At 39.7% G+C, this 26,664-nt stretch overlaps 5 protein-coding genes and 1 long non-coding RNA gene across 19 annotated transcripts; 4 read left to right on the plus strand and 2 right to left on the minus strand.

Annotated features, from left to right (window-relative positions):
- Positions 1-2,068: 2,068 nt before the first annotated feature.
- LOC128264529 (uncharacterized) lies at positions 2,069-3,390 on the plus strand. Its single transcript, XR_008268744.1, has 3 exons — positions 2,069-2,897; positions 3,033-3,213; positions 3,315-3,390. It is a non-coding gene; the product is annotated as an uncharacterized LOC128264529 (long non-coding RNA).
- A 1,395-nt stretch (positions 3,391-4,785) lies between these two features.
- On the plus strand, positions 4,786-14,937 carry LOC128264506 (cytoplasmic dynein 1 intermediate chain). Of its 14 annotated transcripts, none has more exons than XM_053000005.1 (10): positions 4,786-4,942; positions 5,267-5,511; positions 5,598-5,744; positions 6,504-6,631; positions 7,012-7,074; positions 8,092-8,112; positions 9,369-9,416; positions 10,843-10,998; positions 12,002-12,924; positions 13,777-14,937. In XM_053000005.1, exons 2-10 carry the CDS (start codon positions 5,357-5,359, stop codon positions 14,128-14,130), a joined length of 1,995 nt encoding a protein of 664 aa, XP_052855965.1. In that variant the 5' UTR covers positions 4,786-4,942; positions 5,267-5,356; the 3' UTR covers positions 14,131-14,937. The 14 variants fall into 14 exon arrangements, with proteins under 14 accessions (XP_052855965.1, XP_052855967.1, XP_052855969.1 ...); XM_053000007.1 differs by having other exon boundaries at positions 10,846-10,998; XM_053000009.1 differs by having other exon boundaries at positions 7,042-7,074.
- A 1,532-nt stretch (positions 14,938-16,469) lies between these two features.
- Positions 16,470-19,927, plus strand: LOC128264516 (annexin B10). Its single transcript, XM_053000031.1, has 4 exons — positions 16,470-16,643; positions 17,350-18,061; positions 19,022-19,203; positions 19,721-19,927. The coding sequence occupies exons 1-4, from the start codon at positions 16,632-16,634 to the stop codon at positions 19,775-19,777; spliced, it is 963 nt and encodes a 320-aa protein (XP_052855991.1). The 5' UTR covers positions 16,470-16,631; the 3' UTR covers positions 19,778-19,927.
- Positions 19,834-21,938, minus strand: LOC128264532 (TIP41-like protein). The gene is made up of 4 exons (XM_053000051.1): positions 21,933-21,938; positions 21,144-21,490; positions 20,268-20,487; positions 19,834-20,204 (listed from the first exon to the last, which is right to left on the minus strand). Exons 1-4 carry the CDS (start codon positions 21,936-21,938, stop codon positions 19,956-19,958), a joined length of 822 nt encoding a protein of 273 aa, XP_052856011.1. The 3' UTR covers positions 19,834-19,955.
- A 188-nt stretch (positions 21,939-22,126) lies between these two features.
- On the plus strand, positions 22,127-24,720 carry LOC128264518 (annexin B10). Its single transcript, XM_053000033.1, has 3 exons — positions 22,127-22,854; positions 23,815-23,996; positions 24,514-24,720. Exons 1-3 carry the CDS (start codon positions 22,212-22,214, stop codon positions 24,568-24,570), a joined length of 882 nt encoding a protein of 293 aa, XP_052855993.1. The 5' UTR covers positions 22,127-22,211; the 3' UTR covers positions 24,571-24,720.
- On the minus strand, positions 24,627-26,479 carry LOC128264519 (TIP41-like protein). The gene is made up of 4 exons (XM_053000035.1): positions 26,335-26,479; positions 25,937-26,271; positions 25,061-25,280; positions 24,627-24,997 (listed from the first exon to the last, which is right to left on the minus strand). The coding sequence occupies exons 1-4, from the start codon at positions 26,344-26,346 to the stop codon at positions 24,749-24,751; spliced, it is 816 nt and encodes a 271-aa protein (XP_052855995.1). The 5' UTR covers positions 26,347-26,479; the 3' UTR covers positions 24,627-24,748.
- Between the last annotated feature and the right edge of the window lie 185 nt (positions 26,480-26,664).

Genomic DNA, 26,664 nt, shown 5'->3' on the forward strand with positions numbered 1-26,664 from the left:
ACGTCGACGTCGACGACGAAGCCGGCGTCGGCCGCGGCAGAGCGATGCCAATGGGCGGGGCCACTAGCGCCCCCGCTTCCGCCCCCGCCACTGCCACTGCCACCGAACGAGCTGGAGCTGGAGCTCCAAAGGCGGTAAAGAAAGGCGAGCCGGAGATGTAATGGCACAAAAACAAGAAAGTTGCAGGGGAGATACTCGAAAAACCGCTGGCGAAATGCCCTTGTTTCAACCAAAAAACCAAATAATGCAGTCGCGAATTCTTAAGCACAAGCATCGCTAGCACAAAAAATCGGATGCGCCACCTACCGGCCAGATACGTTTGCGATTTACATTTCATAACTAAAGTTTCAAAATTCGTATTCTTAGCTAGATACAGCTTATTTTCGTCTTCAAAACAGAAACCTTAATTTTTAAGTATTACATGAATTTAAATAGATTTAATTAAATCTTAAATTAAAAATTTAATTGTACCCAATCAAAACGTTTAGCAGGTTTTAAGCTGCAAAATTCCACACACCTACTTTAAGCGGAAAAATAGGTCGCGAATTCTTTAGAACATGCTAAATAAATCTATAGCAAAACCGTTAATCTTATTCAATACAAAATCGATTGCAACTTGGTTGAAAGAGATTTTGTTCGCTATAGAGAGTATTAATTAGAGAGTAATTATACCAATTATATATTTTTTTTAAGGCAGAAGGTGGTTTGAGTTATAAAAATTTGACTGTACGTATTTAATTTTTAAGAAAGATCTTTAAAATATCTACTAAAGTTTGTAAGCTATACATGAATTTAAATTAAAAACGCCTTGATTTAAGTAGGATCGAGTGGCCAATGGATCCCGGTTGTGAAGAGTATACTTAATCGAGTGCCAGTGCCGGTTCCCTGCGATCAGTGTGTCGATGTGGCCGAAAAAGCGACTCGAAAATGAACATAAACAAATTCATATGCGGCAACGGTCCCCGGGGCCGATTGTCAGTTGAATTGAGTTGATTTGAGTGCTCGCCTGAGTTGATGGGGCGCATGCAAATGGCATTACACCGATAAAAGGCCAGCGCACAAGAGACCCAAACAAATTAAGCCGAAAATGGTACAACAATAACGGCGGTGTGATGAAGTTGATTCCTTTGGATCAAAACTCCGGCCAAAAGAGCCCAAAGTTGGCAGAGCTAGGCTTCAAGGACTCGCCAAGGGCGTAGCATTTTCCATTTTTTTGGTGCTCTTAAACTCCCAATTTAAAGCAACCACCAACTTTTGGGTGCCATTGCAATTCTTAACGTTCTTGTGAAACTTTTTCCATTAAGCATTGTAGGACTAATAACGTCTTTAATGAGCCTATTTCTAGGGCTCTTCGGTTATATAATGCCCTGCCTCCTGATTTTAGTCAAAATTAGTGCATAATTCTTTAAAAGAACATTTTTTATCTTGCAATTTTTAGTTTTATAGTATATATTGAAGTATCAAGTAAACTTTGTTTTTGACAAATAAATAAATAGTTGAATGCACTTGTTTAAAAAGTATATACAGTCTTCAATCTTCTGTACATACCACTTCCTCAATTCGAAAATCACTTTTCATGAGTGCAACAAGTTTTTATTGTCATAACTATATTAGGATATTTCGCATTTCGATTTTGTAAACACTCTGAAAAAAAAAACTACAAACTAAGATTAGGCTTAACCTCTTACTTGAATATACAAAGGATACTTAATATAAGCTGTACAAAAATGTAAACTTAAGAAAGCAAATAAATACACAAACAAAAAATGTCAGAAACTAAACAATAGTTACATGAATTTTTGACTATTGGGTATGAAAAATGTATCAATTAGATGTAATACCCTTCCATTAATACTCATAAATAAAAATAAGACCTTAGACTCTTGGTAATAAAAATAAAACTTAAAAGTATTGTGGTTATATATATAGTGTTGAATTAATACCTTATTGATGTCTGTAGTTTGTTTTCAAGAAATACTTATTCAGTTTATTTGTTGGGTGTAGGTTTATAAGTAGGTTTATAAACAAACAATCTAACAAAGTTATATAAATGTTTTCTGTTGAAGCTAAAAGCCTTATTATTTTTCAAAGATCAGACCAAAACAGTTTTTTGATTTCAAAAATATGTACATTAAAATAATAATAAATAAAAAAAATTCAACCTGTAGACACAAAATTAACCAGGTAATTTGAAGCCGGTTTGAAGAGGGGGTTCCAGTTTTACAGATATTATTATATTGTTCCTGGTTCGGGACAAATATTTGTTTACGCATAGCATTACCTAGCCCGAGAAATAATTATTTTTTATGCCTACGCCCATGGGACACCGGTTTATCCTATTCGGGATGGAAAACTGTGTCACATCCCCAGGTGGAATGGATTGGAAGACGAAAGAGCGGTCCAATGCCGGTAATATATGTACATAATATATGCATAAATATGCTAAACACACCACGCAATGACCCAAAAGCCGCTGTCCTTGGGAGATGCGATCCAATCCGATCGGAGATGCGGCAAAATCAAAATCAAAATCAAAACCAGACGAGACGAGACGAGACGAGACGGGCTGGAAAACTAGTTTAGGTCGTGGCGTGGCATTGCTAATTAAAAATACACTTTTACTCTCGTCTGTAGATAGGTGGTTCTTGGAAGCACACAAATCCGAATCTAAAATTCAATTGGCAAATTAATTTGTAAACTAAACACGATTAAATCCCAGCCAGAGTGTGGTGTGCGACTGGTTTGGCCTGCAATTATACATATCATATTATGAATGCGAATGCGAATGCGAATGCCGCTCATCGGTGTGCCAACTCCATATGCAAGATCTTGGGCCCAGCCTCAGCGCCAATTTGTCAGCCTGGAGCAAAAAGCAGTTAAAGATTTGGCAATTCAAGGTTTTTACTGCAACATGGGATCGGATCGGTTCGGATCGGATCGGTGATTCCAGTCCGGTTTATCGACGATGCGGTTACGAAATGAGCCACCAAAACACTCAAAACCCCGTTTTCATATGCATTGTTTCATTACAGTTTTTGGGTTTGGGTCATCAAATGCTGGCTTTTAATTGGAGATGCGCCAAAGCCGATCCAGAAATAAAACCCAAAGAACTGGGTTCGAAAATCAATATACAGGTAATTGCCAATGAAAACAAAGGGAAATGGACCACGTACTGGGACTTACAGTTAAGTCACCTGCAAACGTTGTTGTAAGGTTGGTGTAAAATGCAACAGCCCACCAACACCTGGCGTTGTTGGTGGCATAAATTATGGAAAAGACAAATCATTTAATTACGCTTTCTATTTTCATGGCAGGTTCTGGTGATTTCACTAGCCGCTAAACGCGCATTGAATGTAATTAGCCCTGCCGGCGGAAAATCTATGCATATTATCTACCAACACTCAAAAAAAAATTTTAAAAAATATATATATAAAATGTATTAAATAAAATAGATAATATCCATTAGGAAAAGGTAATTTCGTGAAAATCGTATTCAGTACCTATAACATATTTAAGCACACAGAAAATGTTAATTGTTCAAAAAAATGGTTCATCGACTATTTAAATTCTGGTTTCTGTTTTTTGCACAATATATTTTCCTATTTATCCCATGTTGTTTTTTTGTATTATTTTTTGTATTATGTTGTATGAAAGATGTTTACATTTAAATTTTATAATTAGTTCAACTTACTATTACCCTTTCTTTCTGCACTGGAAATCGAATCGACTGGGATTAAATGAAAATATAATTACAATTTGAGATGTCTTAATACCATTCAAAGGCCCAAATTATGAAACAATCAAATAATATAATCTAAATTCATAGGTTTTATATTATTTAAATTGTTATAATATTGTTTAATGGCCCAAATTATAAAACAACCAGATACGTAAAATTGTTGTGAATATTAACATTACATGTTTTATCCCGCGTATTGCATTAGCGAGTAAATTTACAAATGAGTTTAAATATAAACAAAACACGTATTACTCAAAAAAATATTGAATGTATTTTTAACTTACTCGTCCTTTAAGCTATATTTAAAAAAAGAAAGGCAATAACTGTACCTTACGAGCACTCATAAAAAATTATCTCACTTTTTTAAATGCTTCTTTTATTTAGGCCATCACAAATATAAATTGCATCAAAATAATAAATATCAAGAAATGTTATAACTCCTCCAAAACAACATTATTATTTTTTTCATGTTTTAAAGACATTTTTAACAAAAATTCGTGAGTAAAGACATTATATTTCATGATTAAGAAATTCATTGTTGAAAAGATAGTATTTCTATTTAAAAAAGTCATCTTCTATTTCATGAGTAAATTCAAATAAATATTCTCCCGCCTTCTTACCTTTCTAGCCAGTAGCCAGTGGTGGCGATCAAAACCGAAAAAAGAACTTGCGTTCTGGAAAGACGATAATGTTTGCCATCACTACGCCCCTGTGCTTTATATATGCAATGGCAATTAATAATAATCAAGCAACAAATTAAGCTGATTTGTGAATTTATTTAATACAAATGTTTAACTTCTATTAACATAAGATGTAATCGTGAGTCACTGTAACTTACGTGTGCTGTTAAGCGCTACAGTGCTGCCAGATCGTTAAACTATCGCTGTCACGACAGCTGTTGGCTGTTATCGCCATCAGGTAAAAATATTCAATTTTTATGGTAAACACTAAATTGAAAGTTAAACTTTTTAATATTATAGTTAATTTCACTGGGTTAAGTATCTTTTAAGCCTGATCTCTCACCGATTTGTGGCTGCTGTGTCAACAGTCGTCACGAGTAACGGGTAGCTGGCGATGTGCCATCCCTAGTTCTCTGCCATAGTTAGTCAAAACATTAAAAGTAAAGTCGCATTTTTACTGGTTGAAAAATGTTGATTTGAGTACTTAAGCAGCTGCAGTGCAACGTGTTAGGAACGTAAAGAGGTGGGTGGCAGGGTATTTGATGGAAATACCTTTCCGGGAAGTGTCTAAGCTAAGGAATGAAAGAAAGTCCAGGAAGAAACGACGTCACTAGATTATTGATTTTTTTTTTTTTGCCGAAGAAAGTAAGGTGCATTGCGAATAAGTGGGCGAGTAATTGAGTGACTTCCAATAGGAATTACGTTTGCCAGATATTTGGGGGCCTGGCAAACAAAACATGCACTTAACGCAGCCACTTTCTTTGCTTGTGGCCTGGCCAGTTGGTGACATCATCAGGGAGCTACCAATATTGGCTACCAGCAATTAATCATGCATTCCCTTTTGCAGAGTACTCCGCCCGCGAGAGATCCCCCCGCACACACCCACGACCAGTTGCTCTGAAACCAAGTCCCAGCAGGTAACCCAAAGCCCCGGAAAATGGATCGCAAGGCTGAGCTGGAACGCAAGAAGGCCAAGTTGGCCGCTCTGCGCGAGGAAAAGGACCGCCGGCGGCGCGAGAAGGAGATCAAGGACATGGAGGAGGCGGCCGGACGCATTGGCGGCGGCGCAGGCATCGACAAGGATCAGCGCAAGTGCGTACTCCGGAATCCCAATCCAACACCGGTGACGGTGACTCATCTCATCCATCCATCCATCCATCCATCCATCCGTATTTCAGGGATCTCGACGAAATGCTGTCATCGCTGGGCGTGGCCCCCGTCTCGGAGGTCCTGTCCTCGCTCTCCTCCGTCAACTCGATGACCTCGGACAACTCCAACACACAGACCCCCGACGCCAGCCTCCAAGCCACCGTGAATGGGCAAAGGTAAGTCCACTGTAAGTCCCACCACCCACCAACCACCACCCACCAAAACCTTGCAGGGAGAATTGTAATCATAGCCAGGAGTTTGCAGGATCTTCCACAGATAGCGTTTAGATGAGCTGTCACAACAGCAGCCTGTTGGAAGATAAGTCTATGTTCTTAAAGAGCTCTAAAGAGCTGCTTTCATGAGCCATTTTTTTCACTTACTTTACTATCTAGTATAGAAAAGTTTTATGCCGGCAATGAACTAAACTAAAATATAATTTAAAGTTGTAATGAGAATTTGGAAGGCCTAATTAGATAAACTGCCCCAGTAGGATTTAAGAAGTTATTTCCTAGATTTCAATTTGACCCTATTGTATAATGATTTGATTTATTTATATTATAATAACAACAGAGTTTGCAAAGTGTTTAGATCGATATATACACTTTCAGTTTTCCGCTTAATTTAACTATTAGCGACAACACCAAATTGTAATTATATTAATATGAGTAGAAGTTCCCTTTGTTTTCGAAAGCCTTTCAATATATCTGTGCGCCATGCTTATGCTGTTAATCATTTAACGGCCGAGAAAAATACGTTTTAAAAATCCATAATTGTTTTGAAAAAGAAAACATACAAGCTTAGTTAATATAAATCAGAAGAATAATAGTCTTTTAGGGTTGTTTAGTTGCTCATGGCTCTGCAAGGGCATTCCGGCTTCCGTTCCCGAGACTAGTCTTAATTTTCAGCTGACACTGATTTCTTTTGTGCACCTGCAGCGGCGGAAAGAAACAGCCCTTAAACCTGAGCGTCTACAATGTGCAGGCAACAAACATTCCACCAAAGGAGACGCTGGTCTACACGAAACAGACCCAGACGACCAGTACCGGCGGCGGAAACGGTGATGGTGCGTATTGCCCCCGGGGAGAGAAGCTGGGCTCTACTGTAGTTGAGTCCCCTATCCATAGTTTGACTCCATCTTTCGCTACTGTTGCCGTTCTTATTCTTGGTCTCGTTGTTTACTGTGTTTGGCTTCCCTGCGTCCACGTCCACGTCCACGTCCATGTCCATGTCCATGTCCTTGTCCCCGTTCGTTGGAGGAACTTACTATGTCCATCTCAGTACCTCCCATCTGTCCCTTTCTGTCTGGCGCTAGTTCGCAATGCTGCCCCCGAATACGCGCTTTTCTCCCCCATCAAGAGTTTCCCATCCCGTCCCAACCGGCAGAGAAAACAAAGATACAAACAGAAAACCATAACCCATAGTGAAATAAAATAACAAATACAGTTCTTTCTTGCCACTCCTCGCCTCTGTCAGGATATATGGAGGACTGGTGGCGTCCACGTAAAGGTACTAATCTTAATTATAAGCAAACTCCACACGTAATCATATTAGCACACGATTTTTGTTATGATACAAAATTAAATGGAAAAAATGTATATGAAGAGTGCCATGTGAAACGCTCATACGATTTCCTGTGATATTGCATAATAAGGCAGAAGAAGGATATCAGCATCGTATAAGCGCAAACAATTTGGTGGATTATTCAACCGATTGCATAAATTATGACAGCTTCTTTTGCTTTGCTTCAACTCGATTTGGTTACAATCCCCAAGAACGATGTTTTGTAACAGTAGTCACTGGTCAATTAATCATCTATTGAAAACCCCTTCTATTTGTTTTGCCCCTATCGCATTATTTTTTTGCCCTGCTGTGCTGCCAATTCAGCCTCCCACCCATAATAGTCAATATATTTTTTTCTCTTGAAAATATATATCAAATATTTAAGAACTCAATAAGTTCAATTAATGCTATTTTGGAATAAAAAAAAATACCATAGTTTCCATTCAAGTTATAACAATAACGTCATATTATTTACAAACTAGATAGATTAACCTTTGAAATTTATCAATATTTACCGTATTAAAATTTAAATTTAATTTGCTTAAAACTTGTAATTTTCTATAGTCCTGTATTTCTATTGTTTAGTGATTCTATAGGTGTATTGTAAAACACTGTGTCATGTGTCACCTTTGACCCTCTGTCGATAATTATTTACCTATTATTTTGGTCAATATCTCCCTTTTCTGTAAAAGGTTGTTGGTAGCACCACGCCCCCTTAAATCATAGCCACCTTAACACTGTTTGGTTCTGTTTTGGTCCATATACGCTGCATTCTCGACTCATTTCACGCATATCCACCCCTGTCCAGCATTCATCCGGTTTGCCCATACATCCAACCATCCATATCCATATCCATAGATCTTTAGCGTTTACACCGTTCGAGCGCATTTAATAATTTGTCTATTTACTTTCTCTCTCTCTCCCCCTTATCTGTTTTTGGCACGCACGCAAAAAAAACTGCAGCTCATGCTACGGATTATTATGGTGAGTAGTCCTCGTTGTCTGCGTAATTTTGTACTTAGAACTTTTCAGCCTCCGTAGCGGTCTGTGTACCACCCGTAAAGCGTATCGTATGCCTTAACCTGTAATCGTATATCTTAAATCTAAACCTTTCTCTTATTACTCGCATTATGTATTTGTGTAGTTTGCTCTATCTATACCCAACACAATCTATGCTCTTCCTAAGACTTCTTCTGACTTGCCTAGATTATGCCTGATATCGTTATCCTATATAGATACATCTATGTTTATATCCTAGTTTCTCGTAGTTGCTTCTTCGACCCATGTTTCTTATTCGGTCGTTTGATTTGATTTCCCAACCGTTTCTTTATATATATATATATATACTTATGTATACATTTCATATGATTTATATCTTGTTTGTTTCAATTAGCTCTAAAACCACATCGCAAGAGATTCAGTTTGTATCAGAAAAAATAGACTTTGTGTGTAAAGCGATTATATCGAAATGAAAATCAACAAAAATTTGTAATCTCCACCCAATTTATAAGTTTTAAATTCGTTTAAGTAGTTTTCATAACCTATAAGTTGAGTTTATCAATTTTTTTATGATTTTTTTTGTTTTAGTTTATGTATAACAAACGTAAGTATTGCGGGTTTCCATACTGTTAGCCGTACAAATGTTTTTTTCTGTTATAATTTTCTTTTTTATTCGTTTTTAGCATAGCGTTCTATAACAAATATTTTTATTCGTTTATTTTTTCCAACAGTTATTTTAAGACTATGATAACCTGTAAGACACAAAAACACAAACCTAAAACACACACGTGTACAACGAAAGTCCATCTTAAGCACGAATTGAATAGCATATGTATATTTATATCGTTTGTATGATTAACTATCAGATATATATTAGTTGAACATCCTAAGCTGTATTATAAACTGTTTCTCCTCCCCTCGCTACCTTTTGTGTTCCATCATATAAGCCAGGCTTGTGTGCTAATAGTACTTATACATAAACCCTATATAATCATATATATATACATATTCGTGTGATAATTTCGCCAAGCAACAAAGTTAAGCACACTTAAAACCAACATTTTTCACTTTTTTATCGTATGCATTTTGTTTAAACATTGACTATCGATCGATGTATCAATTTTGATGGGCGGTATGCTAGAGCCAAACTCATTTTTTTTTTTTCGTTTTGATTTCAAAAGTCACAAAAAATTAAACTACCAGCAATGTACAATATATTTATTTCTTTATATTTCTTCAAGATGAATACAATCTTAATCCGGGTTTAGAGTGGGAGGATGAATTCACAGGTAGGTACAGGCCAGCCGCCCGAACCAAAATATTGAACAGTGACGGAATCGACATGAAGCAAAATAGGAACGTTCCAATTCTCACTTTGCAAACGAAACGAAATCAGAACAAAAGCACAGAAAACGCGTCAAAAATCGATCCTTTGAGGTGTCAGTGTTGAAAAGTGAATTGAACCGCAGCACACACTCGCGCTCACAACACTAAAAATAACGGACCCGACCCGTGTCTCTGCCTGCCTCTCTCTCTCCCTCTCTCTTTCGCTCACGCCCTTCATTTCTGCTTGTGTGAAGTCTACATTTGCATGACTGCTAACGCTCCTGCCCCGCCCCTTCCCTTCCCTCCTTTGTGTGTCGTGTTGCTAATACCTATCACTCATCCTAAAACTTCGTGATAAGTCATGATAACGATAACTCTGCCCTAACCACTAACCTCTCTCATAAAAGAAAACAGCAGCAGCGACAGGATGCTAGGCTTGCTTCATCTCACTTACTCTCACATGAGCGATGTTCGGCTTCGGCTCTCTCTGTCTGTCCCTGTCTCTTAGCTTTCGATCCCTTTTTCAATTACAGCACTGTAACAGAAACAAAATCGATCAATCGGCCGTTAACTTTACCATGTTTAATATATGTGTAATATATTTATAGCATAAAACTAAATAATTTTAAGTGCAAGCAATTATAAAATGGGTGGAGAAAAATGCAAAAAACGATGTACAATAGCGATAACGTTGATAGAGTTAATCGAAACAGAAACATAGCTAAACTAAAGCAGGGAAATTGTAAATCTTTTGATTTCAGTAATTGGCTTTGTATATTAAATAGGTGAAAACCCCGAAAAAAAATCGAAAACCACAAGCGCACACATTCGCATACTCACCTGTCCGTGACCTAACACTGTATATATCGATAAAAAATTACCGTCAGATATATGCACCTGTGTGAGTGCCCTTAACAGTGTTTAACAGTTTATTAACAGTCATGCACCTGCCGTCACATCTTCCATCTCTCTCACTCTCTCTCTCTCTCCTAATCCCGATTATACGCACGCACGCAAACACCCACACTCTCAGGAAAAAAATGAAGAAGGCAAGCAGGAAGAATCAAATGTGCTGCAACTCTCCCCCTCTCTATGTCTATTGCTTTCCCTCTCACACACTAAGTTTCATATACCCCCACCCAATCCAAAATCCTGCCTCAAAAAACCTATAAAAAATGTAAATGAACAAAGCCAAAAGAAAGTCTCAGAAAATTGCAGTTCCTAGCCATGCAAATCGAAGACGAAGAAGAACGTAAAATGAAAACAAGAAAAAGAATCAACTCAAACTCAAAGAGCCGAAAGTAGAATTGTTCCTGTTCTGTCGATTGTCATGTTCCTCTAGCTGTGTTAGTTTTATACCTTAAACAGTGCTTGCATTTGATGCCCAAGGAGACGACGAAGAGAGCTCGCTGCAGAATCTGGACAACGGATTCACCTCCAAGCTGCCCCCGGGCTATCTCACCCACGGCCTGCCCACCGTCAAGGACGTCGCCCCGGCCATCACACCCCTCGAGATCAAGAAGGAGACCGAGGTGAAGAAGGAGGGTGAGTGAATTTATACCAAATAAACCTACTTAACTGATTTGTAAATAGGACCAGGCTCAGAGTATTTTAGATTTAAAATGTGCACACAAATTGTGCTAAAGAATTCGCGATAATGAATTTTTTCCTGTAACATAATCATTTATGTATTCCTTAAAATAGATATAACATGTAAAGTATACATATTTGCATATTCGTTATCAGGATCAGTATCCGAGTCCATCTGGTCATATTCGTCCGTTCATATTAGCGTGTAGATCTTGGAAACTATTAAAGCCATATTTTAGAGATTTAAAATGTAGATTCAAGGTTTGCTTACGCAGAGCAAGTTTATTTCAAAATAACAAATCGCGAAATTCTCTCATGTCGCTTTGAGACGTGGTAGAGGTCAGTAACTAGGCTGTAAGTGTTCATTCGTTTAACATCTATCGACTTACTCAAAAATTTCCAAATCGAACCATATTATTTTAGAAGTTATTATAATAAAAGTACATTTTAGGATATTTGAAAATTCGAGGTGCTGCACTTGTAGAAGTTCGGCAGATGGCGCCACCTAAAATCCGTTTATCTTGTGGGGCATATTTATTTTGAAATTGATAAGCTGAGAACTGGGAATTTAATTTTATTCTAAAAGTTGAATTTTTTCCATTTATTTGTTAAAAAGGCTTATGAATTCAGAAGGAAATTATAGTTTCTTATTAAGGCTGAAGTTCCTTAAAATCAAAACATGTTTCTGTTCAATTTGTATTGTATGCCGTTTGTAATCAATTTTTACCTTATACTTATATTAATTATAATAATGTTAAATAATAATTTGGAATTTTATTTAACTACAAACTGTTTTATTTGGTCGGTTCTATGTATAACCAATAAAAAGGTTGTTTCGAGCCCACAATTGAATGAGTTAGACAAAATTAGTTAAAACCCCAGAAGCTTTCGAATGCAGCAAATATTGATTTTAGATTCTATCTATATCACAAAACAACAAACAAACATTTTATTTCAGTCAACGAGCTGTCCGAGGAGCAAAAGCAGATGATCATCCTGTCGGAGGACTTCCAGCGGTTCGTGGTGCGCGCCGGCCGCGTCATCGAGCGGGCCCTCTCGGAGAACGTGGACATCTACACGGACTACATTGGCGGCGGCGACAGCGAGGAGGCGAACGACGAGCGGTCCCATGCCCGGCTGTCGCTGAACCGCGTCTTCTACGACGAGCGCTGGTCGAAGAACCGCTGCATCACCAGCATGGACTGGTCCACCCACTTCCCGGAGCTGGTGGTGGCCTCCTACCACAACAACGAGGAGAGCCCCAACGAGCCGGACGGCGTGGTGATGGTGTGGAACACCAAGTTCAAGAAGACCACGCCCGAGGACGTCTTCCACTGCCAGAGTGCGGTGATGTCCACCTGCTTTGCCAAGTTCAATCCCAACCTGATCCTCGGCGGCACCTATTCGGGCCAAATCGTGCTGTGGGACAACCGCGTGCAGAAGCGCACGCCCATCCAGCGCACACCGCTCAGCGCTGCGGCGCACACGCATCCCGTCTACTGCCTCCAAATGGTGGGCACCCAGAATGCGCACAATGTCATCTCCATTTCGTCGGACGGCAAGCTGTGCTCCTGGTCGCTGGACATGCTCTCGCAGCCGCAGGACACTCTGGAGCTGCAGCAGCGCCAGTCGAAGGCGATCGCCATCACATCGATGGCCTTCCCGGCCAACGAGATCAACAGCCTGGTGATGGGCAGCGAGGACGGCTACGTCTACTCCGCCTCCCGCCACGGCCTCCGTTCCGGCGTCAACGAGGTGTTCGAACGCCACCTGGGCCCCATCACCGGCATATCCACGCACTACAATCAGCTGTCGCCGGACTTTGGCCACCTCTTCCTCACATCGTCAATTGACTGGACCATCAAACTGTGGTCGCTCAAGGTACGAAAGTTGTCCATTGCCAAGTTAACACTGTTTTGAGAGCATTACCGCTAGTCTTCGCGATTATATATTATTGTAAACTTTACCAGCACAATTAACAAATTTGAATGAATTGTTAGTGTAAAGATCCGTGTGTCGAGCAAGTTTACCTATGTGACTGCTCTCACATTTTCTTATATCGTGTGCAAATGCAAACTAAAGGGTCAAATCAGATTTCTCTTTTAAAAGTCATGGAATTATAAAAGAATGATTTGATATAGGCCCGATTTTAAAATGGCACTTTTCTTCACTGCGTTAAATGCTTTTCAATTAATCTAAACATATAATATAAACAAATCTTTGAGTCATTTCTTATTTAAATTAAAAAATTAGTTTTATAGTTTTTTACATGAATTAAAATTGGTTTCCATCGTTATTATTGTGTTATTAAGTATTTAGTTACTTAAATTGATCTATATTAAGTTCTTTAAAAGCTTATGAACTTTTGATTAAACTAAACACAACTAATAATTGCAAATTAAATGTTAAATCAGATTATTTTTACTTTGAAAAGTCCTGGAAATCTACAAAATGTTTTGCTTTTGTCCTATTTTAAATTGGTACCGTTCTTCAGGGCGTTAAATACTTTTTAATTGCGATAAACTGGTAAAAAAATGCTCTTGAGTTTAATATTATGATAATCAAATTAGTTTATAGTTTTCAACATAATTTTAAATTGATTTCAATCTTAAATATTGTGTTTTTAAATATTTAGTTACCCTCTTTCGATTAATCTTTTGCGGTTGCTAAGACAGTGTCTAATATTGCCTAAACTAAACAAAACGCCTGCCTAATAATCTCCCCTTCTTGCAGGACACAAAGCCGTTGTACTCCTTCGAGGATAACTCGGACTACGTGATGGACGTCGCCTGGTCGCCCGTGCATCCCGCACTCTTCGCCGCCGTCGATGGAAGCGGCCGCCTGGACCTGTGGAACCTCAACCAGGACACGGAGGTGCCGACAGCCTCGATCGTTGTGGCCGGAGCACCGGCCCTGAACCGCGTCTCCTGGACGCCATCTGGCCTGCACGTCTGCATCGGCGACGAGGCCGGCAAGCTGTACGTGTACGATGTGGCCGAGAACTTGGCGCAGCCATCGCGCGACGAGTGGTCGCGGTTCAATACCCATCTTAGCGAGATCAAGCTGAACCAGAGCGACGAGGTCTAGGACGATAGTTGTTAGCTGGTAGCTGGTAGTTTGTAGTTGATACCATACCAAGCCTCCGATGCTTAGAGGTGTCCCAGGAGGAGAGTCCTTGAATGAAATTTAATTTGTATTTTTGTATCTTTTGTGATCCCGCTGCTAAGTTGTTTGTATAGCCCAGAACCCCAGAACCCCAGAACCCGAAACTCGAAACTCATCCGCAGCCCAAATGCTCAGAATTGGCTTGACCACACACGTCTTTCTCAATCCCCGAAGAAATCAAGGGAAACTGCAACATTCTCTAGGTAACCACAGTAACTGTATTAGAAAGTTTATTCAATGAAACTCGACAGAATATAGACATATAGAGCATTGCTATTACCCCAGATCTGTTCCCACTGCCAATCGCAACCACTTTGGTGAATATCAGTAACTTGATCATTTTGGATCCCGCCAAATTTTATTGGTAATGTGAACGGATCTGCCAATGGCATGATAAACGGTAAACGGTGGTATATGGTAAATATTAATTTGTGGATCTAAAAATAATGAAGAATGCTTGTTTAACCGACTGTCGGGCAGGCTGAGAGCAACACAAAAATAAATTAAACTACATATTATATACATACAACAACGTATTAAGCTTAAACCTGAGAAGATGAAAGACAGAGACAAAGCAAGTCAGACAGGAAAAGGGGCTCAGAAGTGATCGTACGAAAACTGAAGATAATGCTACATCCACTCAACTGAACGAGCCCAAATGTAAATGTATTAGAGCGAAGCCTATTTAACGAGATTAAATAAACATAATATCTATATACACATTTAAAATGATAGCGTCTTTAATTGGCACCCAAACACTGGTAAAAGAAACGTAGTAAATCCAAATATTTTGCACTTCATTTACGTATTTTTCGTATTTATTTATTTCATATTATACATATAAATATTAAAAAGAAATTTAATTTTTTTATAACAAAATTTGATTTTAATGTACATTTAAAAATTTAAAATACAATTAAAAATAATAGGAACAATTTTAAGTCTAATATTTCAATATTAAATCAAGCAATTTAATATGCATTGTATTTTATTTTTTATGTAATATTTAATTTAAATATTAAATGTATCATTTTGAATATAATAGTCGGATATTTCTTTTACTATTCTATTTTTATCAGTGTATGGAGATAAAATGGATTCAAGATTTCATGGGACTACGAGATAGCAAAGGTGCAATTTCTCATACATTTCGAGATCTCCACCTTTTTACGATCCTGATAAAACTACATATATAAAATATAATAAATAAAATAAATTCCATTGAAACTCATTTTTAATTGCATTGCAATTGAAATGCAAAAATACAAAAGACTCATAGTAGTGTGGCGCGAGTTTTCGCAGTGGAATGGCGATCTCGTCAGCAGGTTTAATTAATTAATTCAAGAAATGTGCCGAATGATTCAGTTGCTTTGGAATTCAAGTGCAGCCCCATTAGAAGCGGAATCAAAAGCTCAACCGTGAAAGTCGCGCTCTCAAAAGCTTCTACACAGAAAAAAATCAGCTCGATATCAAAGTAAAACTAGCAGGTTAATAGGTTTCTTAAGTTTTTCATATAATTTTGAGTCAGTCAAATCGAGATTTACATTTATTTACGTTTTCTTAATATATTAATAATATTTGACAGTAGTCGACATAAATAAATTCGAAATGATGTCACTGAATCAAGTTGTCGTTTGCATGTAAAATTATAAAATAGGTACGTACACCTGCCAAAATCCGTGTTCGAGTTCCAAAGCTAAATACATTTTTTTTATTATTTTTTTAGTTTAGTTAATTCAAATTTAAAATTATAAACGAAATAATAAATTAAAATGCTTCCAAACTCGTATAACGCAAGGCGTTTTTTTTTTTTATTTAAGAAAATCCCGTTCTTTATTCATTGTTTGATTATATCTTTTGTCAAATAAATAGTCTCATGGGTCTTTTACAAGGTCGTCTTTGAAATTGAAGAAAAGATTCGCGCATTTTTTTCAAAAGTCTCGGCAAAATTAAAAATATCAAATATTCTTCCATGAATTTTGTCTTACATAAGAAGACGTTGTGTTTTAATTATTTAAGACCTTTATTATGGCTTCTCTAAGCTATATTGAATTTTTTGAAATGAATTTTGGAGCAATAGTTGGCATTGCCTGATTGGACGTAATCTATGGGCCAGTGGAAGGAAAGTTCATTAAAGCAAGCTCCCTCAAAATGCCATAAAACAGCGTTTTTTTTCAGTGTAAGACTTGTGCTCTGTGGAGAGAGCAAAAAGCGGCGAGCACAGCGGAGAAACCCCAGTGCAGTGCCTCCCATTTCCATATTCAACTACCTATTATTCACCAAGAGCAGGCGGAGACAACAAGACGTCGCCAGAAGAAAAATATTACATCTATTAAATCCCAGAGAGAAATCTTCGACTTGCGAGTTTACCAACTGAACATCGAGGAAACCCGCAGACAGCAAAGAATTTTACAAGAAGCGCAATGGATTACCAGGTGAGTAGATACAAGGTGAACTGGGATGGCATTATTGCACTATTGCACTTATTGATTTGCCACCGCGATGCGTCATTCGATACACAGGAAGAAAAACATGATAGACGTGCCTAGGGAAATAAAATGTATAATTTTTTAACCGGATAGGATATACAGCTGCGGTGCAATTAATAGTAGTAAAAGAATGTAAAGTGATCAGAAAGCAAAAAACCTTTGACTGTTAACAGTTCCTTAAAATACACTTTTCAATTTAAAGTGGTATATTCATAAAAATGTACGAAAACACATTTTATTTTTTTATATATTTTCTAAAAATATTATTTTGTGTTAATTGTACTAGCTTAACGAAAATAACAGATTCAAAAAAAAAAAAAACTAATACTATTTGGAGTCATTCGTTTAGCGGGATTTTCAAATAGCCTAACGAAAGTTGTATTTTTCTAGACTTAATCGACTTAACTTGTGCCATTAATAACTTAAAATTAATATTGCAAAACGATCATTTTTGCATTCTCTTAAACCGAAAAAGAAAAAAAAAATTCAAGATTCAATTCAGTTTTGGATTGGCAATCGAACATGTCAAGTGATAAATCAAGAAACGAGACCAAATTGATACGGGATATCACCAAATTTATTATTAATTTTTTTTCCGCGTGATATGATGTGATGTGCAACCTATTTGTTGAACTTATTTTTCCCCGTGTAGCCCGTGCCCACGGTGAAGGACGCCAGCCCCTTCGACGCTGCCCAGGATGCCCAGGTGCTGCGGTCGGCGATGAAGGGATTCGGCACCAACGAGGAGGAGATCATTGACGTCCTGGCCGGCAGGAGCAACCAGCAGAGGCAAACGATTCGGGGCATCTACGAGGCCGAGTTCGAGCGGGACCTGGTCGAGGACCTCAAGGACGAGCTGGGCGGTAAGTTTGAGGACGTGATCGTGGGCCTGATGATGCCGCCGGTGGAGTACCTGTGCAAGCAGCTGCACGCCGCCATGGCCGGCATCGGCACCGAGGAGGCCACGCTCGTCGAGATCCTGTGCACCAAGAGCAACGAGGAGATGGCCCAGATCGTGGCCGCCTACGAGGAGCGCTACCAGCGCCCGCTGGCCGAGCAGATGTGCAGCGAGACGTCCGGCTTCTTCCGCCGCCTGCTCACGCTGATCGTGACCGGAGTCCGCGACGGACTGAGCACCCCCGTCGACGCCGGCGAGGCCAAGGAGCAGGCCGCCCAGCTCTACTCCGCCGGCGAGGCCAAGCTGGGCACCGACGAGGAGGTCTTCAACCGGATCATGTCGCACGCCAGCTTCCCGCAGCTGCGGCTCGTCTTCGAGGAGTACAAGGAGCTCTCCGGCCAGACCATCGAGCAGGCCATCAAGCACGAGATGTCCGACGAGCTGCACGAGGCCATGATGGCCATAGGTCAGTACTCCTTTAAACGCTTCACTGAATTTTACTTTAAATCACAAACTAAAAAAAAAAAAAGAAAGAAACTAAATAAACCCCTTAATCAGCTAAAAGAATTTAAAATAAATATGCCCCAAGGTGGCGCCATCTGCCGAACTTCCGGGACACTACTACTAAGGCAATTGAGATTCGTTTTTTGAATTTATATTTCCAAGTACTTCTAAAATAATGGTTCGATTTGGAACTTTTTTTTTTTTTGTGTCAATTTGTGGGCGTTAACCAAATTTAAAAACAAACTTGACTTGAACTTGAAAATTAAACCCTAAGCCTCTAGCTCCTATAGTTTGGCTATACCAAAATAATTAATACTTTGTAAGCCTGTGCAAGAGGTAGAAAATCACATACTTTTCTGATCAATGAGTCACTAGTATAAAAGCTTTGATTATTTGCTTTGGCGATAGTTTGGTTTCCACATGTATATTTTAAAGAACCATATACATATAATAACTTCTTTTTTTTTTTAAGTTACAATGCAGTTTTGAACAATCTCTGTATTTTCACCATATTTTTTTAATTTTATATATTTTGTTTTAATAATATATTTTATTAATGTTTGACCAACACTTTACAATTAAATTTCTTAATTTATTCATGTGAAACAAAAGAATGAGCTTGACAGAATTAGTAGCGTAAATTCAATCATCCAAAAGTTCTTTAAATTATATAAATCCAGCATGAACATAAAAGTTATAAATTCCTTTCAATAATAATAAAATAATAAATAATAATTTAATACTTAATGCTATTTTCACTGAACTTATAAATGGCTTTGATGTACGCCCTTATTGTTATTATAATATTTATATTATTTTAATACTTTTGATTTGTTTATGCTACAACACTTTGTTTTCAAAAGTTATCCCTTTTTGTTTTGATGTTTTTAAATGTTTCTTCATCAATTTGTCTATCTTCTAGTTGAGTGCGTCCAGTCGCCGGCGGCGTTCTTTGCTAACCGGCTGTACAAGGCGATGAATGGCGCGGGAACCGATGACGCCACCCTCATCCGCATCATCGTCAGTCGCTCGGAGATCGACCTGGAGACCATCAAGCAGGAGTTCGAGCGGATCTACAACCGCACGCTGCACAGCGCCGTGGTGGTAAGTGAATCTCGCGACGATCGCGAGTGCTTTGCACCTGGTTAACGCATCCCTTTACCCTTTTTTACTTGTATTCGGTATTTGTTGCGGTGATTGTGTTGTCCTAGGACGTAAGTATTGGCCCCGACATTGGTGCTACCCGTTGGAATCCCCAATTTCAGTTACTTTCCGAACTGAGATGCTCTTTTTGCACTACAGTTGCTAAGCGTTCGCTTCCTAACAATTTTCAAAAACTAACCAAATTTGGCACTAGATTTGTATGTAGATTGGTATCCATATTGCATTAATAAGTGGGCATGCTTTTAAGTAGGTTGCGTTTTTCAAGCACTTAAAATGACACTACCCTGTTTATTTTCTGTCCAAATCGACTATTTTTTTTCAAAATTTCATTAATGGCTTACTGTTAAAAAGTATGTATAAACAATATACATGCAAATGAGTAATTGTAGTGTAAATAGGGCATGAATTAAGCCCAACTCCGAACTTGTTTCATCCCGTATGTATGTTCTTTTTGCAGGCGGAGACTTCTGGTGACTACAAACGAGCCCTGACAGCCCTACTTGGCACCGCCTAGGCGTGTGGATGCTGGCAGCTGGTCCGCCCATTGTTATTCTCGTATTAATAGCCGTATTCTTAGTGTGCCTTTTAGGAAATCGCTTTTAATGTCTGCGCATGCGCACACCGGTGGCAATAAATAAACGCACATAGCAGCAGTTCAAATCAATATGAGAATTAAAGGGGCATCTGGGGAATCACTTGAAGAAGAGCTTGTGCAACTGCTTGGTCTTCACAGGCAGAAAGTTCTGCATTTCATCTGGGTTGGTCCAAAACGCCACGGAGTTTTGGAGGTCTATGCAGGGCGCCTCCCGGTGGATGTATTCCTTCAAAATGAAGTCGTTCTCAATCTCGTGGTGAAAGCGCGTGTCGTGCATCCGGATGAGCACATCGTCCACGCGCAGGAAATGGCGCAGCAGTATGAAGAAACCAGAGGGCATCACGCGCTGTCAAAGTGCGAGTGATGGTGTGTTACAAAAAGGTCATATTGGCTGTAAGCGGGTACTTACGATGCGAACGCTCATCACCGAAATACCATGGTCGTGCAGCTCGTCCTCGAACAGGGTTAGATCATGATAGAAAATGATGTTCTCGCGCTGCATCAGCTTGAACTTGTTGAGGGTCTGATCCGTGCTCTCCGAGCGCACCTTCTCGTTCATGGTGCCCTGGTAGGTGGATGTGAATGTCCAGTCGAAGGGCTTGAACTTCTCCTCCATGGTCTGTTCGGGGCTGGAAAATAGAACGCAACCATTTAATTCTAAGCCAATTTATTATTTTGGGAATAGTAGGATCGAAGATCTTCGGCTAGCGACTTAGCTAAGGTCCAAAAGCCCCCAATGAGTTCCAAATACTAAGGATTAAATAATAATTTATGTTATATTTAGGGTGTAATAGATATTTTTGACGATTTTTGAAATGTTTATTTTGAAAAACAAATCGAAATTGGTCGGGATCACATAAGTTGTGTTAGCCATTAGGCAGAAAAACTTATAGTGTCTTGTAACAGATGCATTTTCATAGATACGCACAATAATCAGTTGTTACATGACTATGAAGTTGTCAAGTTTAAGCCAATTGAGGGAAAGGAAACCGTTTCTACTGGAATCACAAAAATGTTTGGTGTTTCCCAGTTAGGTTTGGCTTATAATTCAGTATTTACTTAAGATTTCGACAAAATTTTTTGAGTTTGAAGGGGGCTTTTTGCCATATATCTTGGGAAAAAATAAAGATAATCCAAGCTGAGATAAATATGAGATGATATGATATTTCAAGAGGGTGCAATGTTAAGTTCCGGATTATGCCTTATTGCTTCGGATCTAACTGGAACTAACTAAAACTTTACCCAATTGAGGGTCTAGAGTTTGATATTTTGAATGAGTACCCACCGCGTTTCCCGCCACTCTTGTGCGCAGGCGACCTCCAGCGGTTGCTTGCCGTTGTCCACCAGGGCCAAGGCCTCCATGGGCTTGAACTCGAGAACGTCGCCGTCCTTGTGCTGGAGCACCAGCCGGTTCTTGTGGAACACCATGTCGGGCAGGTGGGGCAGCTCCAGGGAGTGCTGATAATGGCAGAGGTCGCAGCGGTCGGCGGAGTCCTTGGGGCAGCACTCGTCGGTGCCCAGCTTGCAGCTGCTCTTCAGGATATGCGACTTCTCGTAGCTAATGACCCAGTCGTGGAACTGGATCGCCTCGCTGTCCACCGGCAGCCGGGGCACAAAGCACTGGGGATTGGCCTATGACCGCGATGCGTCATTCGATACACAGGAAGAAAAACATGATAGACGTGCCTAGGGAAATAAAATGTATAATTTTTTAACCGGATAGGATATACAGCTGCGGTGCAATTAATAGTAGTAAAAGAATGTAAAGTGATCAGAAAGCAAAAAACCTTTGACTGTTAACAGTTCCTTAAAATACACTTTTCAATTTAAAGTGGTATATTCATAAAAATGTACGAAAACACATTTTATTTTTTTATATATTTTCTAAAAATATTATTTTGTGTTAATTGTACTAGCTTAACGAAAATAACAGATTCAAAAAAAAAAAAAACTAATACTATTTGGAGTCATTCGTTTAGCGGGATTTTCAAATAGCCTAACGAAAGTTGTATTTTTCTAGACTTAATCGACTTAACTTGTGCCATTAAATAACTTAAAATTAATATTGCAAAACGATCATTTTTGCATTCTCTTAAACCGAAAAAGAAAAAAAAAAATTCAAGATTCAATTCAGTTTTGGATTGGCAATCGAACATGTCAAGTGATAAATCAAGAAACGAGACCAAATTGATACGGGATATCACCAAATTTATTATTAATTTTTTTTCCGCGTGATATGATGTGATGTGCAACCTATTTGTTGAACTTATTTTTCCCCGTGTAGCCCGTGCCCACGGTGAAGGACGCCAGCCCCTTCGACGCTGCCCAGGATGCCCAGGTGCTGCGGTCGGCGATGAAGGGATTCGGCACCAACGAGGAGGAGATCATTGACGTCCTGGCCGGCAGGAGCAACCAGCAGAGGCAAACGATTCGGGGCATCTACGAGGCCGAGTTCGAGCGGGACCTGGTCGAGGACCTCAAGGACGAGCTGGGCGGTAAGTTTGAGGACGTGATCGTGGGCCTGATGATGCCGCCGGTGGAGTACCTGTGCAAGCAGCTGCACGCCGCCATGGCCGGCATCGGCACCGAGGAGGCCACGCTCGTCGAGATCCTGTGCACCAAGAGCAACGAGGAGATGGCCCAGATCGTGGCCGCCTACGAGGAGCGCTACCAGCGCCCGCTGGCCGAGCAGATGTGCAGCGAGACGTCCGGCTTCTTCCGCCGCCTGCTCACGCTGATCGTGACCGGAGTCCGCGACGGACTGAGCACCCCCGTCGACGCCGGCGAGGCCAAGGAGCAGGCCGCCCAGCTCTACTCCGCCGGCGAGGCCAAGCTGGGCACCGACGAGGAGGTCTTCAACCGGATCATGTCGCACGCCAGCTTCCCGCAGCTGCGGCTCGTCTTCGAGGAGTACAAGGAGCTCTCCGGCCAGACCATCGAGCAGGCCATCAAGCACGAGATGTCCGACGAGCTGCACGAGGCCATGATGGCCATAGGTCAGTACTCCTTTAAACGCTTCACTGAATTTTACTTTAAATCACAAACTAAAAAAAAAAAAGAAAGAAACTAAATAAACCCCTTAATCAGCTAAAAGAATTTAAAATAAATATGCCCCAAGGTGGCGCCATCTGCCGAACTTCCGGGACACTACTACTAAGGCAATTGAGATTCGTTTTTTGAATTTATATTTCCAAGTACTTCTAAAATAATGGTTCGATTTGGAACTTTTTTTTTTTTTGTGTCAATTTGTGGGCGTTAACCAAATTTAAAAACAAACTTGACTTGAACTTGAAAATTAAACCCTAAGCCTCTAGCTCCTATAGTTTGGCTATACCAAAATAATTAATACTTTGTAAGCCTGTGCAAGAGGTAGAAAATCACATACTTTTCTGATCAATGAGTCACTAGTATAAAAGCTTTGATTATTTGCTTTGGCGATAGTTTGGTTTCCACATGTATATTTTAAAGAACCATATACATATAATAACTTCTTTTTTTTTTTAAGTTACAATGCAGTTTTGAACAATCTCTGTATTTTCACCATATTTTTTTAATTTTATATATTTTTGTTTTAATAATATATTTTATTAATGTTTGACCAACACTTTACAATTAAATTTCTTAATTTATTCATGTGAAACAAAAGAATGAGCTTGACAGAATTAGTAGCGTAAATTCAATCATCCAAAAGTTCTTTAAATTATATAAATCCAGCATGAACATAAAAGTTATAAATTCCTTTCAATAATAATAAAATAATAAATAATAATTTAATACTTAATGCTATTTTCACTGAACTTATAAATGGCTTTGATGTACGCCCTTATTGTTATTATAATATTTATATTATTTTAATACTTTTGATTTGTTTATGCTACAACACTTTGTTTTCAAAAGTTATCCCTTTTTGTTTTGATGTTTTTAAATGTTTCTTCATCAATTTGTCTATCTTCTAGTTGAGTGCGTCCAGTCGCCGGCGGCGTTCTTTGCTAACCGGCTGTACAAGGCGATGAATGGCGCGGGAACCGATGACGCCACCCTCATCCGCATCATCGTCAGTCGCTCGGAGATCGACCTGGAGACCATCAAGCAGGAGTTCGAGCGGATCTACAACCGCACGCTGCACAGCGCCGTGGTGGTAAGTGAATCTCGCGACGATCGCGAGTGCTTTGCACCTGGTTAACGCATCCCTTTACCCTTTTTTACTTGTATTCGGTATTTGTTGCGGTGATTGTGTTGTCCTAGGACGTAAGTATTGGCCCCGACATTGGTGCTACCCGTTGGAATCCCCAATTTCAGTTACTTTCCGAACTGAGATGCTCTTTTTGCACTACAGTTGCTAAGCGTTCGCTTCCTAACAATTTTCAAAAACTAACCAAATTTGGCACTAGATTTGTATGTAGATTGGTATCCATATTGCATTAATAAGTGGGCATGCTTTTAAGTAGGTTGCGTTTTTCAAGCACTTAAAATGACACTACCCTGTTTATTTTCTGTCCAAATCGACTATTTTTTTTCAAAATTTCATTAATGGCTTACTGTTAAAAAGTATGTATAAACAATATACATGCAAATGAGTAATTGTAGTGTAAATAGGGCATGAATTAAGCCCAACTCCGAACTTGTTTCATCCCGTATGTATGTTCTTTTTGCAGGCGGAGACTTCTGGTGACTACAAACGAGCCCTGACAGCCCTACTTGGCACCGCCTAGGCGTGTGGATGCTGGCAGCTGGTCCGCCCATTGTTATTCTCGTATTAATAGCCGTATTCTTAGTGTGCCTTTTAGGAAATCGCTTTTAATGTCTGCGCATGCGCACACCGGTGGCAATAAATAAACGCACATAGCAGCAGTTCAAATCAATATGAGAATTAAAGGGGCATCTGGGGAATCACTTGAAGAAGAGCTTGTGCAACTGCTTGGTCTTCACAGGCAGAAAGTTCTGCATTTCATCTGGGTTGGTCCAAAACGCCACGGAGTTTTGGAGGTCTATGCAGGGCGCCTCCCGGTGGATGTATTCCTTCAAAATGAAGTCGTTCTCAATCTCGTGGTGAAAGCGCGTGTCGTGCATCCGGATGAGCACATCGTCCACGCGCAGGAAATGGCGCAGCAGTATGAAGAAACCAGAGGGCATCACGCGCTGTCAAAGTGCGAGTGATGGTGTGTTACAAAAAGGTCATATTGGCTGTAAGCGGGTACTTACGATGCGAACGCTCATCACCGAAATACCATGGTCGTGCAGCTCGTCCTCGAACAGGGTTAGATCATGATAGAAAATGATGTTCTCGCGCTGCATCAGCTTGAACTTGTTGAGGGTCTGATCCGTGCTCTCCGAGCGCACCTTCTCGTTCATGGTGCCCTGGTAGGTGGATGTGAATGTCCAGTCGAAGGGCTTGAACTTCTCCTCCATGGTCTGTTCGGGGCTGGAAAATAGAACGCAACCATTTAATTCTAAGCCAATTTATTATTTTGGGAATAGTAGGATCGAAGATCTTCGGCTAGCGACTTAGCTAAGGTCCAAAAGCCCCCAATGAGTTCCAAATACTAAGGATTAAATAATAATTTATGTTATATTTAGGGTGTAATAGATATTTTTGACGATTTTTGAAATGTTTATTTTGAAAAACAAATCGAAATTGGTCGGGATCACATAAGTTGTGTTAGCCATTAGGCAGAAAAACTTATAGTGTCTTGTAACAGATGCATTTTCATAGATACGCACAATAATCAGTTGTTACATGACTATGAAGTTGTCAAGTTTAAGCCAATTGAGGGAAAGGAAACCGTTTCTACTGGAATCACAAAAATGTTTGGTGTTTCCCAGTTAGGTTTGGCTTATAATTCAGTATTTACTTAAGATTTCGACAAAATTTTTTGAGTTTGAAGGGGGCTTTTTGCCATATATCTTGGGAAAAAATAAAGATAATCCAAGCTGAGATAAATATGAGATGATATGATATTTCAAGAGGGTGCAATGTTAAGTTCCGGATTATGCCTTATTGCTTCGGATCTAACTGGAACTAACTAAAACTTTACCCAATTGAGGGTCTAGAGTTTGATATTTTGAATGAGTACCCACCGCGTTTCCCGCCACTCTTGTGCGCAGGCGACCTCCAGCGGTTGCTTGCCGTTGTCCACCAGGGCCAAGGCCTCCATGGGCTTGAACTCGAGAACGGCGCCGTCCTTGTGCTGGAGCACCAGCCGGTTCTTGTGGAACACCATGTCGGGCAGGTGGGGCAGCTCCAGGGAGTGCTGATAATGGCAGAGGTCGCAGCGGTCGGCGGAGTCCTTGGGGCAGCACTCGTCGGTGCCCAGCTTGCAGCTGCTCTTCAGGATATGCGACTTCTCGTAGCTAATGACCCAGTCGTGGAACTGGATCGCCTCGCTGTCCACCGGCAGCCGGGGCACAAAGCACTGGGGATTGGCCTAAGTTTAAGTTTCGCTTGGCCTTTTTGGATGGGAATCACCAGCACCTACCTCGTTCGACATTGTCCGGAAAAATCACTAGCTATTAGAACTAACTAATTCGTTAATCTGTTGAAAAGCCTCTGTTTAATTCCGTAAATTCCGCTGCAGATTGCACTTTGTTTTCTTATTAGAGATGGACCTGTCAATGCTCCTATCGATGACTTCCGAAGCTTAGTGCCGTTGCCAAATATTCAAAAATTAGGGATGGGAAACTGATATTGTAAATTGTAGTTGTTAAATTGGTTTTGAATATACATTGTTATATTCTTTCCTATTTAATTAAAAAATATTTTTTTTATAATTTAGAAATTTGTATTATTGACTTAAATCTTACCATTT

This window comes from Drosophila gunungcola, unplaced genomic scaffold (assembly GCF_025200985.1).
Source record: "Drosophila gunungcola strain Sukarami unplaced genomic scaffold, Dgunungcola_SK_2 000072F, whole genome shotgun sequence".
NCBI lineage: Eukaryota > Metazoa > Arthropoda > Insecta > Diptera > Drosophilidae > Drosophila > Drosophila gunungcola.

Excerpts from the sequence above, each read along its gene's own strand:
- LOC128264516 (XM_053000031.1), top strand. Across the intron at positions 18,062-19,021 it reads CGAGGCCATGATGGCCATAG|TTGAGTGCGTCCAGTCGCCG; the intron begins GTCAGTACTCCT and ends TCTATCTTCTAG. Across the intron at positions 19,204-19,720 it reads CGCTGCACAGCGCCGTGGTG|GCGGAGACTTCTGGTGACTA; the intron begins GTAAGTGAATCT and ends TTCTTTTTGCAG.
- LOC128264506 (XM_053000005.1), top strand. The coding sequence starts at position 5,357 with ATGGATCGCAAGGCTGAGCTGGAACGCAAGAAGGCCAAGTTGGCCGCT. Across the intron at positions 8,113-9,368 it reads TCATGCTACGGATTATTATG|ATGAATACAATCTTAATCCG; the intron begins GTGAGTAGTCCT and ends TATTTCTTCAAG. Across the intron at positions 10,999-12,001 it reads GACCGAGGTGAAGAAGGAGG|TCAACGAGCTGTCCGAGGAG; the intron begins GTGAGTGAATTT and ends ATTTTATTTCAG.
- LOC128264518 (XM_053000033.1), top strand. The coding sequence starts at position 22,212 with ATGAAGGGATTCGGCACCAACGAGGAGGAGATCATTGACGTCCTGGCC. Across the intron at positions 22,855-23,814 it reads CGAGGCCATGATGGCCATAG|TTGAGTGCGTCCAGTCGCCG; the intron begins GTCAGTACTCCT and ends TCTATCTTCTAG. Across the intron at positions 23,997-24,513 it reads CGCTGCACAGCGCCGTGGTG|GCGGAGACTTCTGGTGACTA; the intron begins GTAAGTGAATCT and ends TTCTTTTTGCAG.
- LOC128264532 (XM_053000051.1), bottom strand. Across the intron at positions 20,488-21,143 it reads CAAGAGTGGCGGGAAACGCG|CCCCGAACAGACCATGGAGG; the intron begins GTGGGTACTCAT and ends TCTATTTTCCAG. Across the intron at positions 20,205-20,267 it reads CGGTGATGAGCGTTCGCATC|CGCGTGATGCCCTCTGGTTT; the intron begins GTAAGTACCCGC and ends GCACTTTGACAG.
- LOC128264519 (XM_053000035.1), bottom strand. Across the intron at positions 25,281-25,936 it reads CAAGAGTGGCGGGAAACGCG|CCCCGAACAGACCATGGAGG; the intron begins GTGGGTACTCAT and ends TCTATTTTCCAG. Across the intron at positions 24,998-25,060 it reads CGGTGATGAGCGTTCGCATC|CGCGTGATGCCCTCTGGTTT; the intron begins GTAAGTACCCGC and ends GCACTTTGACAG.